Source organism: Danio rerio, chromosome 21, assembly GCF_049306965.1.
Source record: "Danio rerio strain Tuebingen ecotype United States chromosome 21, GRCz12tu, whole genome shotgun sequence".
In the NCBI taxonomy this organism is placed as follows: domain Eukaryota; kingdom Metazoa; phylum Chordata; class Actinopteri; order Cypriniformes; family Danionidae; genus Danio; species Danio rerio.
Window position 1 is genome coordinate 23,045,600 of NC_133196.1, and position 12,352 is coordinate 23,057,951.

The window sequence follows — 12,352 nt, forward strand, 5'->3', positions numbered from 1 at the left end:
GCGGAGCGGGCTTACAGACTCGCCGATAGGACATCACCCATCAGACTGCTCTCTCACCCCCTCGAATTCCTGGGTGAGTTCACAGACGGTGTCGCCAAACAGGCCAGCTTGGGATATGGGGGAGTCAAGAAAGCGGACTTTGTCGACTTCGCGCAAATCAGCCAAGTTTTAGCCAGGGGTGGCGCTCCTAGACCACTAGTGTGGACATCGTCCTCCCCAACGTAGACGCAGTGGACTTAGTGGTCCGAAGAGCATAGTTGGATGCGGTGCGAAGCTCATAAGCCTGGGTTGGACCCACCCTCGTGCAGCTCGGCCAACGCCTGCGCTTGGTAGCGCTGGTAGGTGGCTATCGCATGCAAGGCGGAAGCAGCTTGGCCCGCAGCCTCGTAAGCTCTAGCTCCGAAGGAGGCAGATAACTTACAGGCTTTGGATGGGAGACGAGGCGGACCCCGCCAAGAAGAGGAACCACGCGGAAAAAGATTGACTGCAATCGCGTCCTTAACCTGAGGAATCGCCACATACCCTCTGGCCGTTCCACCGTCAAGAGTGGTGAGGGTGGAGGGACATGCAGCACGAACAGAAAAAAGTGCCCTTCAAGACCGCGTGAGCCTACTGTGCACCGCCGGGAAGAAGGGAACGAGAGGCTTTGAAGGCTTTGCCCTCTGGTCCTCTACGTAGCACCCATCTAGTCGGTCCGGCCGCAGAGCTGGGGGATAAACCATCTCCAACCCACGGCCGAAGCAGCCCGGGAAAGCATGGCTAACATGTCCGTTTTAGGATCCGTTTTGACAGCGCTCACCTGCCCGGAGGGGGCGAGCGCGTCTGGATCATCATTGGACAATGAAAGCCCACCCTCCGATGCCGCGGTGGACGTCTGGTCTCCGGTGTCATCGAGCGTAAGGGCTACCATCTGTTAGACGGATCGCTTCCCCCGCCCGAAGCTTGGATGGAGCGCTTGGAGGAGCGGGAGGTCCGCGGGCCCGTCGGCGACGGATTATCTCTCGCTGAAACCCTCAGTTCTGCCTGAGTGCCCGCTGCAGAGCAGGGGACAACTGGGGTGGTTTGTCCTTTTGCAAAGGCTTGCCGCAATCTTTACTGCGCAACAGTCATGGCATCGCAATGACGACATGAACAGCCCGCGAGCACCACATTAACATGCTGGACCCCCCAGGCATGCAACGCAGTGCCCGTGCCCATCATGCGAGGACAGGAAACCACCGCATCCAGAAACGCACAGTTGGAGCGCCATCCTGAAAAGGACTTGCTGCACGACTATGTTGCTCTCTTTGTGAAGTTGCAACTCTATACCCACCGCTCTGGAGGACCACACCCAAAGAACGCCAGGCAAGGGAGAAACCCAGCTCGACCGTCTGCCGCTGCGTGTACACACTCTGGACCGGGAGAATGCTCTCGTTCGCTCGGAATTGCTGGATCACAGCAGGAGGAACCCTCATCGACTCGATCAGAAAGTCTCTGAAGCGAAAAGGATAGCGAATGCTTGCTCCACCTGTGCTTATATGCGGAGTTAATTGGCAATGAAGCACACGTGCGCAAGCTTACGCTGCCAATTCATTGGCATTCATTGGCCCGTTTCATACTCTTTCAGACAAGTGGCTTCTGAACCGAATCCTCCCATACGTGGATTTTCTAAAATCAAATCCACTAATAGCATTATAATAGAGTTCCCCACCCGAAAGAGAACAGGTGTTAATGGTGTGCGTGTGTGTGCACTTGGATTAACCTTACTTGGCCATATCACATTGAATGTGTTTATGTTAGGTGCACTTTATCTAAAATATGCAATTTAAGGGCGAATTATGGTTTACAGACTGTAATTTCAATTTAATGTAACATTCTTTTGTATTTTTATTGCTAAGCTACAAAAAATAACATGAAATGTTTCAATTAAATGTTAATCAGATTTTTTATTAAATGTACTTACAAATGTACGTACAGTTGTCACCTGAAGGATAGAGGACAATGCAGAGACATTAGTGCGCAAATGACAGTAAAAGCAGATTCTGCTTGATTATTGTATTCTGCATTGAACTTCACTGTTTTTTTATTGTAATAAGTTATCATACGATTTAACTGAATGTTTTCTATTTAATTTTAAACATGAAATAAAAAGTACCTATGGCAACTTTAACTTTTGGCCCACAGCTCTCAATAATCTTTAGTTTTGGGCCCTTCATACAAAAAAGTTTGGACACCCCTGGTGTAGGAGCTTAACAACTAATTTCACCAAAACCAACTGGGGAGTCAAATAAAACATTGTTGTTGTATGAAAAGACTGCACAAATGCATTGTAAAACAGACAAAGCAGAATAGCAGAATGGGTATACTCTAAAGAGCGAAATGAAGATTAGATTTTTTAATGGCTCTATAATATCAAAAATAAATAAAACATACATTGTACAAGCATATAAAATCATTTACATTTTTTAGGAAAAAACAATGGATATGTAAACAAAAATGTAACTGCTGTACATTTATTCGAAAAAATGTGGGAACATTTTTCATCCCGTTTAAATTTTGTGACTGTTTATCACTGAACAGAAGTTCTCATAAGATGAAGCAGACATGTGAAATCATAATCATAATTATCTCAATCGCCAACCTGATTTCACCAAGTATGCTCCAGGATTAAGATCTATGTTGATCCTGGAACAACATTCCAATCAGCCAATCAGATTTAAGGGATATGTTTACTGTTTATGTTAAGTTTAGGCATACATTCAGGTTTGTGCACTACATGAGTGTTATCCAACTTTTATTCCCCTTTTGGGGAATTATTTACAGGTTTAGGGTTAGGTAATAGGCAAGGATACATTTTTGAACAAACATGATGTTCCAAGATCAACATAGATGTTATTTAAGGATGGCATTGTACTTGGCAAGATCACAACACGCTATCAACAGACATTTCAATTCTGAATCTTCTACAGTATGTCAGTATGACACATATAGGCAAGCTTACATTTGGAGATGCTGAAAAATGATATTTTGTAACTTCATCATAAAATAAAAATAAACATGAAACATGATCTTTAAATATAATTAGAAGCTAACCTAACATTTCAACAGGTTATGCCATCAGTAACATATCTAGTTGTTCAGCCTCCTCCTACCAAATGAATCTCAGTATTACATTTGTTTTGCTTTTTGAGACCAAATGTAAAGTAGTATTTAAATAAACAGCTGAAGGCCTGGTCCCTCAGGCCATATATAAGAGGACTCAGACATTTGGGGAAGATCATAAACACTACAAAGCAAAAATACATTACATGTAGTGATGTCATGTAGTCAGTATAAACATAGATGACTTCTTGAATTACTCCAACTAAAATAGATGCAGCACATAGACCCAGCTGTATTAGATGTAACAGAACAGTCTTATTGGCTTTTTTGGCTGATGCTTTATCACCAGAGGCTGTTTTAGCCACAGCTGCTATAGAAGCATAAGTAAAGATGATAATGAAACACACGGTCACAAAAAATATACACGTGAAAGCTATTTCAAGTTTCTTATAGATCTGCAGTCTGAAGAGAGTAGTTCTTGAGCAGAACAAATTCATCACTGTGTTTGTAGAATCAATGGAATAGAAGATAATCATCTCAGAGAGACATTGAATCAAACCTATCACCCACACCACAGCAATGGCTATGTTAGTTCTTCTGTAACTGGTGATTTTTGCATGACTAAGAGGGAAGCAAATAGCCACATATCTTTCCAGTGACATTAAAGCCAGATTCAGTAATGCCACCTGATAAAGAGATTGTGCTGCCGCAAGAAGGAGGATACAAATATTTTTAAAAATAAAAATCCTGCTAACAGCACAAACAAACAGCACCACACTCATAAAAAGATGGAGCGTATCAAGCCAAAGCATGTGAGCAAACAGAATATAGCGAGATGTCTCCAGAAAAACAGTCTTTTTCCTCAAAGTGAACATCATGACACCATTGACATAGAGAAAAACAACACATGGAGTCACGCACAAGAATGTTTTCACTGGTGCATCTCGATCTACCAGTGATAGAGTCTGTGTGAGGTTAGATGTAGAACCATTAATATTAGACATGTTCAGAGAAGTAAGACATGGAGATATACATCAGATGATGGTGTAACAAAATATTTCCCCAATTTACAACATTCTTGTCAGTAGAAAAATCCAGGCTCGCATGTTGTTGAAGGCAGGGAGAGAGAAAGACCCCAAATGCTGTAGGAGCATCACTCTTTATATATTGTTCCTCACATCATTATTTTACGCATGTTAAATCCCATTGGTTTTCAGTAGAGATCTGGGTGTGTTGCCTTTCTTTAGGTGTTATCTGAAAAATAAACTCCCTTTGGGATATTTGTGAGTCTCCTGGAATATTGATTCTTAAATAAAACAAATAATCAAACCACCATTCTTTAGCAATTGAGGGATTTTTGATGCAGTGGTTTCCTGCCCCCAGATGATGGTCACAATCGTTGTACCCCATGCCAGGGAATTCAGCATGCTAAATTAGGGCTCCTGAATACATGTGTCCTTTACTGTAGGGGGAAGTCTATGGTGACGCTGATATCACATTTTGCAAAACTCCAAGTGTGACACCTTGTTCTTGCTACCTGCACAGTGGTTAGCATGCAGGCAGGCAGGCCAGAGAATTACAATAGCACCAAATCTGGTAAGTGAATCTTTCAAAAGCTCCCACTTCTCTGCACCCTGCCTAAAGCCTGGTTTATACTTCTGCATCAAGTGATCAGCATGACCCACGGCGCATGCAGCGCATGTAGCCATGCATTTATACTTCTGCGCGCTGTGTGTGTTGGTCTGCAATAACACTTCCGAAACACTAGCTGGTAGCAGGTGTTTATGTTTTTCTCTGTTGAGTTTGTTTATTTTTTCTGAACGCTGGAATTGGCAGACGTGCAACAACTTTAATCATAAGGCAACCACAAAACAACAGTCTCCTTACGGAGCTCCTTCACGGGACTCCACACTTGTAAAAACACGCTGCATCAGGCTCGCACAGCTCTCACCTCCACCCACACTTGTCAGCGCTACCAAATTAACCAAACACAGCTTGCGCTACACGTCGTTGCAATGTGTAGTTAAATTTTTTTTTGAGAGGTGTGCATCAGTGTCTTAGACGGCCATAACGATGGCTATGTGACTACGTGTAGGCTGCACAAAAGTATACTTATGCGGAGTAAAGTATACTTGACGGAGAACTTTAAATTAAGATTTAGATAAGACTGCTGACCCATCCCGCAGCATGGGCTCTTTCTCATTCAATGACACTCAATGTCCCTCGCTGCATTGGAAGGTGTTACGGCCCAAACTCAAAACTGGCTCGAATAACAACAACATTCAAGGTTTGAGCTGAACATATGAAAGACACAGACATTCCGTCAATACGTTTAATTTTCAGAAATCATAAGTTTTCAAAAGAGACAAAACATTAACAAAAATCAATTAGACAGGTAGGGCAGCTAAGGTAAACAGGTCTCTGACTATACTGTTTTAAATGGACAGATCTTACCTAAACTCCCGTGAAAGGAATAAAAATAGGTGAGTCTTCCGAGCCACTGCTTACCTTCGCTAAAATAAATAAATAACAAAACATGACTATGAAAAATAAACCCCTACCTACTACAAAAATTATCAAAATACACAAAGTAGTTAACACATTACGAACTAAGAATCAAAAGATTAACAGGAAAAAAACACTAAATGGAGCGGCATCTAGATGGATGATCGCCTGGCTTGCGGAGCACCGCCAGCTAGACCGCCTGAGCGCAAGCCACCACCGAGCTGAGGGACGGCAAAAGACTGCAAGACACAGAGAGAGAGAGAGAGAGACGCCATTGCTGTCAGCCTTATATACTGGGAATCCCCAGTGATGTCACGGGCGTCATCCAATCCTGGATAAGCCGGGTAGAAACACTCCTCCTAGAACTCGATCGCAACAAGCACAAACGGGCAATAAATAAATAGATTAGTTAAATAACACAGACCCACGTAACAGAAGGTGAGTTGTTATGTTCCAGCAGGACCCCTTCCTCAAAGTTGACATGTTCTCCTGTGCAACCACCAAGATCAGGAGGTGTTCCCCTTTGTGAACCATGTTGGGTAGATGAGTGTTACATTGAAGTTAGTAAGGTCCATTTCTTTGATCCATGTTTCCTTCCTCTCGGAGTTGCAAGAGGAGGTCCTGCAGACTTGGAAGGCACCTAGGTAGAAAAGCAATTTTGGTCAACCTCTGTCCACAAAGTGAAGCTACCTGGTGGGATCACCTGAGATTCCAATCCAAACCATTTTTCCTTCATCCCTGAATTCCAGAGCATGTATTGCTGCAGACCAAAAACAGCTCTACTCTTACTCAGACTTAAAACTTTAAAAAAAGTTCCCTGGGCAAGAATCATGCACTCTCTGTGTAAGGCTATTGACTGCTTTATGACCAAGTAGCTGCACTTGCTTCAAGGAGAAGCAGATGTCCACACTTGTTGTCCAGAACCTTGGCTAATGCCTGAATCTGCTGATGTGAGAGAATTGCTTTCTTTCAAGATATGCTTTCTTAGTTTTCTGCAATGTGTAACAGTCAAGTGCTATCAGTCACTTCATATACCAATAGCCTAAAATGACTGCTTAGCTGCCAGCAGCCAGCAATTCATCCTGCTCCCTGCAAAGTGCATCATTCTTTCCATTGACCAAGTATAGCACATGCATGTCATGATTTTGCCAAGTACGATGCAATCCTGTATTAACATCTTGATTCTGGAACATTGTTTTGTTCGAAAAATGTATTCACACCTATTCCATACCCCGAAACCCAACCATAACTGTAAACTATTCCAAAATCAGAGGGGAATAATAGTTGGATAATACTTTAGAAGTGCATAAAACTAATAGTAAGCCTAAATTTAACATAAACGGTATGTATCCCTTGATTGTGATTGGCTGATTGGAATGTTGTTCCAGGATCAACATAGATGTTAATCCACTAACATGTCCTACTCTGTGAAATCAGGTAGGGTATAGGGCACGCTGGTTCCTCCAGCCAAGATAAAAAAGCAGGTTCTATAGCCCGTTCTTTATTGTACCCAAAAAGAGCGTTGGGTTATGACTAGGGCCAGATAGAAATTGCCGCCATTTTCTGTTATTTCTGCGCAGAATTTTGTAAATAATCTGCAGATTTATGCAGAATGATTTTAGGAGTATCATAAATAAAATCTTATTACATGAAACAAAACATAATAGCTTTTTAATTTTTATCTAATGTTTACAATGCAAATCCATATCTACTAAAAGATAGAAAATATTACTTTTCAAACGGTATTGTAAATAATTCATATAAACTTTTTCATATTTGTCAACAATATTACTGAAATAAATTTAAAAACTGAATAATTATAAATTTACAAACATTTACGTAAGTAAATAAAAAGACTCAACGATGGGCTAAAATCTGCAGATTTCTGCATGCACAGATTCCATATGGGCCTATGACTGCTCCTTCCATAGAATGATGATTAAGATACTCATGCAGAAGGACATCCTTAGATGCTGCCATTCTTTGGTTCGCAATTATCAACCTGAAGAACAATCTTAGTAGAACTAATTTCTTGTCTTTATTTTGCCTTGACTGTATTCATGGTGGAGCATGGCAGTGCAATGCCCTAGCATTTGGGCACTTTCATGGGTTTTTAAAAATATCATAGAGAGTGTCATATCCCCATCTAAACCCTTAAATATCTAGACAACTGTCTCATATTGCTCGTAAGTCATGGTTATATACATAAACATCAGTGGTTCAGGACAGGTTGCTGTGTGCCATTCACACTCTGGATGAGCTCAGTTGTGCAGTCTCATTACAGCTAACACTCCCCTAACAGAATGGAGACCCCATCTGCAGTTGGTGGTCCGACTGATCTGAGAAAAACTATGGGGAAGCTCAGGTTTGCAAATCTTCTCAAAGACAGTTGTTTTACTCCAAGAAGCAGACTCAATCCTGGTGAGTGCTGTTTGCACACTGCACTTAATGTGCCCTGCACACTGTAAACAATCTTTTGAATTATTTTCCCATTCTTTTATGTTTTGAAATTCTGCACATGCTTGGCAGCAGTGGCTGTGCTGTTACTTATGGAAAGTGTTTTCTGTATTGGCTTTAAACATCATGTTCACCTTTAACATAGGTTATTATGTATCCAATGAGTCCTTAAAAATTCACACTTATTTGTATCAGATAGTTTAAAAAAGTTAAAGCCACAATAAATAGTGTAAGAAAAGTCTAATTATTTTTTCATAAGTTCTTAAATTTCAACCATAATTTGATTAAATAAATATTCACATTGTATATGTTCAAAATTTGTTTTTAGCTTTTACTCATACAATTTAGTTTTAGGCCATGGCTCTGAGCTTTTTAACCTTTTATGCACAGACAATTATAGCTGTAAATGTTATTAAAGGAATTAATAAATAAACTTTAGCATTATACTAAATATGTTGTCTGTTTGCCATATCATGAGTCAAACACACACACACACACACACACACACACACACACACACACACACACACACAGTTTACATTATTTTAAATTTTGTTATACAATAAAATCTTTGATGTTCATTTATTTTTTTTAATTAAAGTTTATAGCAAACAGTAATTTGCATTGAAAATGTTAATTCTTTGTTACTGTCATGAAATCATTTACCAGAATATACTGTAGAAGATAAAATGGACAACAAAATGTTGCTTCTGAAATCTGATATACAATTAATTTATATCTTCATTATCACATAACAACAAATGAATGATTTATCAAGTAGTTTTTAATTGTTGTGTGTAAAAGGCTGTTATGTCGGAGCACATTTTGCATCCTAACTAAAACAGTATGGTAAACAGGACAACAACAAAACAACAACAACAAAATCTCAGTCAGTGTTAGTATTAATTATATTTGGGGCAGAAAAGATGCTAAAACATTGACAATTGCTTACTTTTAAAACACTTTCTCATGTTTGTGGTCATTAAATTTGTGGTGATAAGGGTTTAATATGTTTGTTAAACACATGGTTAAATATGCATCTGTTTTTTACACCAATATCTGATTCAAGTTTTCATTTTTTGCAGTTTTAGAGATAACCTTTCTATCTTTATAATTAAGAAACATTATCTACTGTACCAAGACTTTTAGTTACTATTTCAATATTTAACAATCAGCTGCCTCCTCCTAAATGCATCTCTGTATTACATTTGCTTGGCTTTTTGAGACCAAATGCGAAGTAGTATTTAAATAAACTGCTGAAGGCCTGATCTCTCAGACCATAAATAAGAGGACTTAGACATCTTGGAAAAATCATAAACACAACAAAGAAGAAAAACATAAGACTAATTGTAGTCGCATAGCTGGTAAAAACATAAATGACTTCTTGAATTACTCCAATTAAAATAGATGCAGCACATAGACCCAGCTGTATTAGATGCAGAAGGACAGTCTTGGTGGCTTTTTTGGCTGATGCTTTATCACCGGAGGCAGTTTTAGCCACAGCTGCTATAGAGGCATAAGTAAAGATGATAATAAAACACACAGACACAAAATATACACATGTGAAAGCTACATCAAGATTCTTATAAATCTGCAGTCTGAAGAGAGTAGTTCTAGAGCAGAACAAATTCACCGCTATGTTGGTAGTATCAATGGAATAAAAGATAACAATCTCAGACAGGGATTGAATCCAGCTTATCATCCAGATAACACCAATAGCCATGTTGGTTCTTCCATAAGTGGTGATTTCTGCATGTCTGAGAGGAAAGCAGATGGCCACATATCTCTCCAATGACATTAAAGCCAGATTCAAAGTTGAGACCTGATAGAGAGCTGTCGCAGCAACAAGAAGTATAAGACAGACAATTTTCATAACAAAAGGCCTAAAAACAGCACAAGCAAATAACACTACGCTCATTACAAGATTAAGCGTGTCGACCCAAAGCATGTGACCGAACAGAATATAGCGAGACGTCTCCTGAAAAACAGGCTTTTTCCTTAAGGTGAAGATCATGACTCCATTGACATAGAGGAAAATAACACACGAGGACACGGATAAAATGGTTTTCAGATCTCGATCCACTGGCGTTATAGTCTGAGTGATGTTCGAATTGGTAACATTGGAATTAGACATCCTTAAAAGCACAGAAAAAGACTATATGCTGTAATACTGCAAACAAAAAAAGTCCTTGCTTGTCTTATTGATGTTGTTGAAGGCACAGAGAATGATCAGGTAGTGCCACGCTTTAAATACCATTGTAATGTAGCTGTAATGGATTATGTAATAAATCCCAGTGGATGGTTTGTATGCATGTGTGTATGCATATATGTATGCACGCATGTTTGTATGTCAGGATGCTTGTTGAAAAAAAAACATCAACATAAACTGGTTAATATTTCACCAAGTGCCTGCCTAACAGTATTAAAAGTAAATAAAAATATTTGAGCCAGTAATTGTGTGAAAAAGGTTTTTATGACTCAAGACAGAACCACTTTGAACTCAAAACAGACATGTCTTATCATTTTTTTAAATACTGCAGTATTTATTACAAATGATTTATTGATGCACATACTTACTGTGCCTTTTTAAAATGACCTGTTTTTATTTAATATTGTGTTTACTGGTGGGCAGAGCAACTTGTTACTGAAATGAGCTCTACCAATAATAAACCCCAGTTTTCTAAGCGTCACATCCGTAAAGACTTTTGCCAATAACCTGTTATATGTTCTGGCTGTGGTGGCACGGTGGCTCAGTGGTTAGCACTGTCACCTCACAGCAAAAAGTTTGCTAATTCAAGTCCTGGCTGGGCCAGTTGGTATTTCTGTGTGGAGTTTGCATGTTCTCCCTGTGCTCATGTGGGTTTCCTCTAGGTTTCCCCTATAAGTCCAAAGACTTTATAGTGCTATAAGTGAACTGGATGAACTTAATTGGCTGTAGTGTATGAGAATGTATGTGGATGTGATTGTGTATGGGTGTTTCCCAGTACTGGGCTGCAGCTGAAAGGGCATAAAACATATGATAGAATAGTTAGCATTTCTTTCCGCTGTGTATATAAGGAGTAAGGAACTAAGCTAAAGTTGTATGTATGTATGTGTGTGTATGTATGTGTGTGTGTGTGTGTGTGTGTGTGTGTGTGTGTGTGTGTGTGTGTGTGTGTGTGTGTGTGTGTGTGTGTGTATGTATGTATGTATGTATGTATGGCCCTCTGGCCCACCATGCCTATATTATTTTGCCCAAAACCAGCAAATACACTGGAAATTCCTGTTAAAATAATGTGCGGTTTTATGTGGCTCAAATCTGGCTTGGTGCAGGCACAGATCTGAATATCTCTCTGACAGTGCTTGCCTTCATGGGGGTGACAACATAGATGCGTGACTGAAGTTCATTTAAACAATAAATGACTATGTTTACATGGACATCAGTAATTGAACTTTTTACTTTAATTTGAGGGTGACGCAGTGGCGCACTAGGAAGTGCTGTTGCCTCAAAGCAAGAAGGTCGCCGGTTCGAGCCTCGGTCAGTTGACGTTTCTGTGTGAAGTTTGCATGTTCTCCCTGTGTTCGCCTGGGTTTCCTCCGGGTGCTCCGCTTTCTCCCATAGTCCGAAGACATGGTGTAGGTGAATTGGGTATGCTAAATTGTCTGTAGTTTATAAGTGTGTGTGGATTTCCCAGAGATGGGTTGCAGCTGGAAGGGCATCCGCTGCTTAAAACATATGCTGGATAAGAATGTTCCTTTCAAGTTTCTATTGTACTACAAAGATCAATTAATGACATACTATACTGTTTTCTTTCGAGTTTCATGTAATTAGGGGTGTTTTATTATTATTATTTTTTTTACATCAACAGCAGTTCATGCTGTTGCACATTCATTTAGCAAACAATTCATTCATGCCTCAGAAACAAACTATGAGGAACTTGATAAGACTATAAATTAAGGAATGAGGAGAGAGTTGTTGTAGTGGAATTTTAAAGAAAACTTTAGAATTTTCTGGGCAACGTTTGTAAAACTGTGTTCATTGATTGAGTTTGTGATGAGTCTTAAGGAGTTCACTGAGCTTTTGGAAATGGGGGTGGCTGCAGTCCTGTACTGACAGCAGAGAATACAGTGTCTAACAGCAGGAAAAAAGGTGTCAGCATGTCTATACTTTGCTTCAATAATTAGACTAAAATAGAAATACTCCACATTGTCTTAATTTGTGCTTTCTACAATTATGACAAAAACCACAATTTACATGGTAGACTCTTTTAATCATATTAAAATCAGAGTATTGGAGTCCATATAAACATACTTAATGTGTCACATAATG

The 12,352-nt window shown here is 39.8% G+C and overlaps 2 protein-coding genes and 1 pseudogene across 2 annotated transcripts; all 3 read right to left on the reverse strand.

Annotated features, from left to right (window-relative positions):
- or93a10p (odorant receptor, family 93, subfamily A, member 10 pseudogene) overlaps positions 1 to 12,352 on the reverse strand; it is a 44,992-nt pseudogene that overhangs the window by 28,130 nt on the left and 4,510 nt on the right.
- or93a7 (olfactory receptor, family 93, subfamily A, member 7) lies at positions 1,685 to 4,218 on the reverse strand (the record flags this gene model as incomplete). The annotated part of the gene is given in 2 exon segments (NM_001423405.1): positions 1,685 to 3,660; positions 3,700 to 4,218. Coding segments are annotated over 2 exon segments (930 nt in total). The 5' UTR covers positions 4,086 to 4,218.
- On the reverse strand, positions 8,810 to 10,244 carry or93a1 (odorant receptor, family 93, subfamily A, member 1). Its single transcript, XM_002665943.7, has one exon. The coding sequence runs from the start codon at positions 10,175 to 10,177 to the stop codon at positions 9,215 to 9,217; it is 963 nt and encodes a 320-aa protein (XP_002665989.2). The 5' UTR covers positions 10,178 to 10,244; the 3' UTR covers positions 8,810 to 9,214.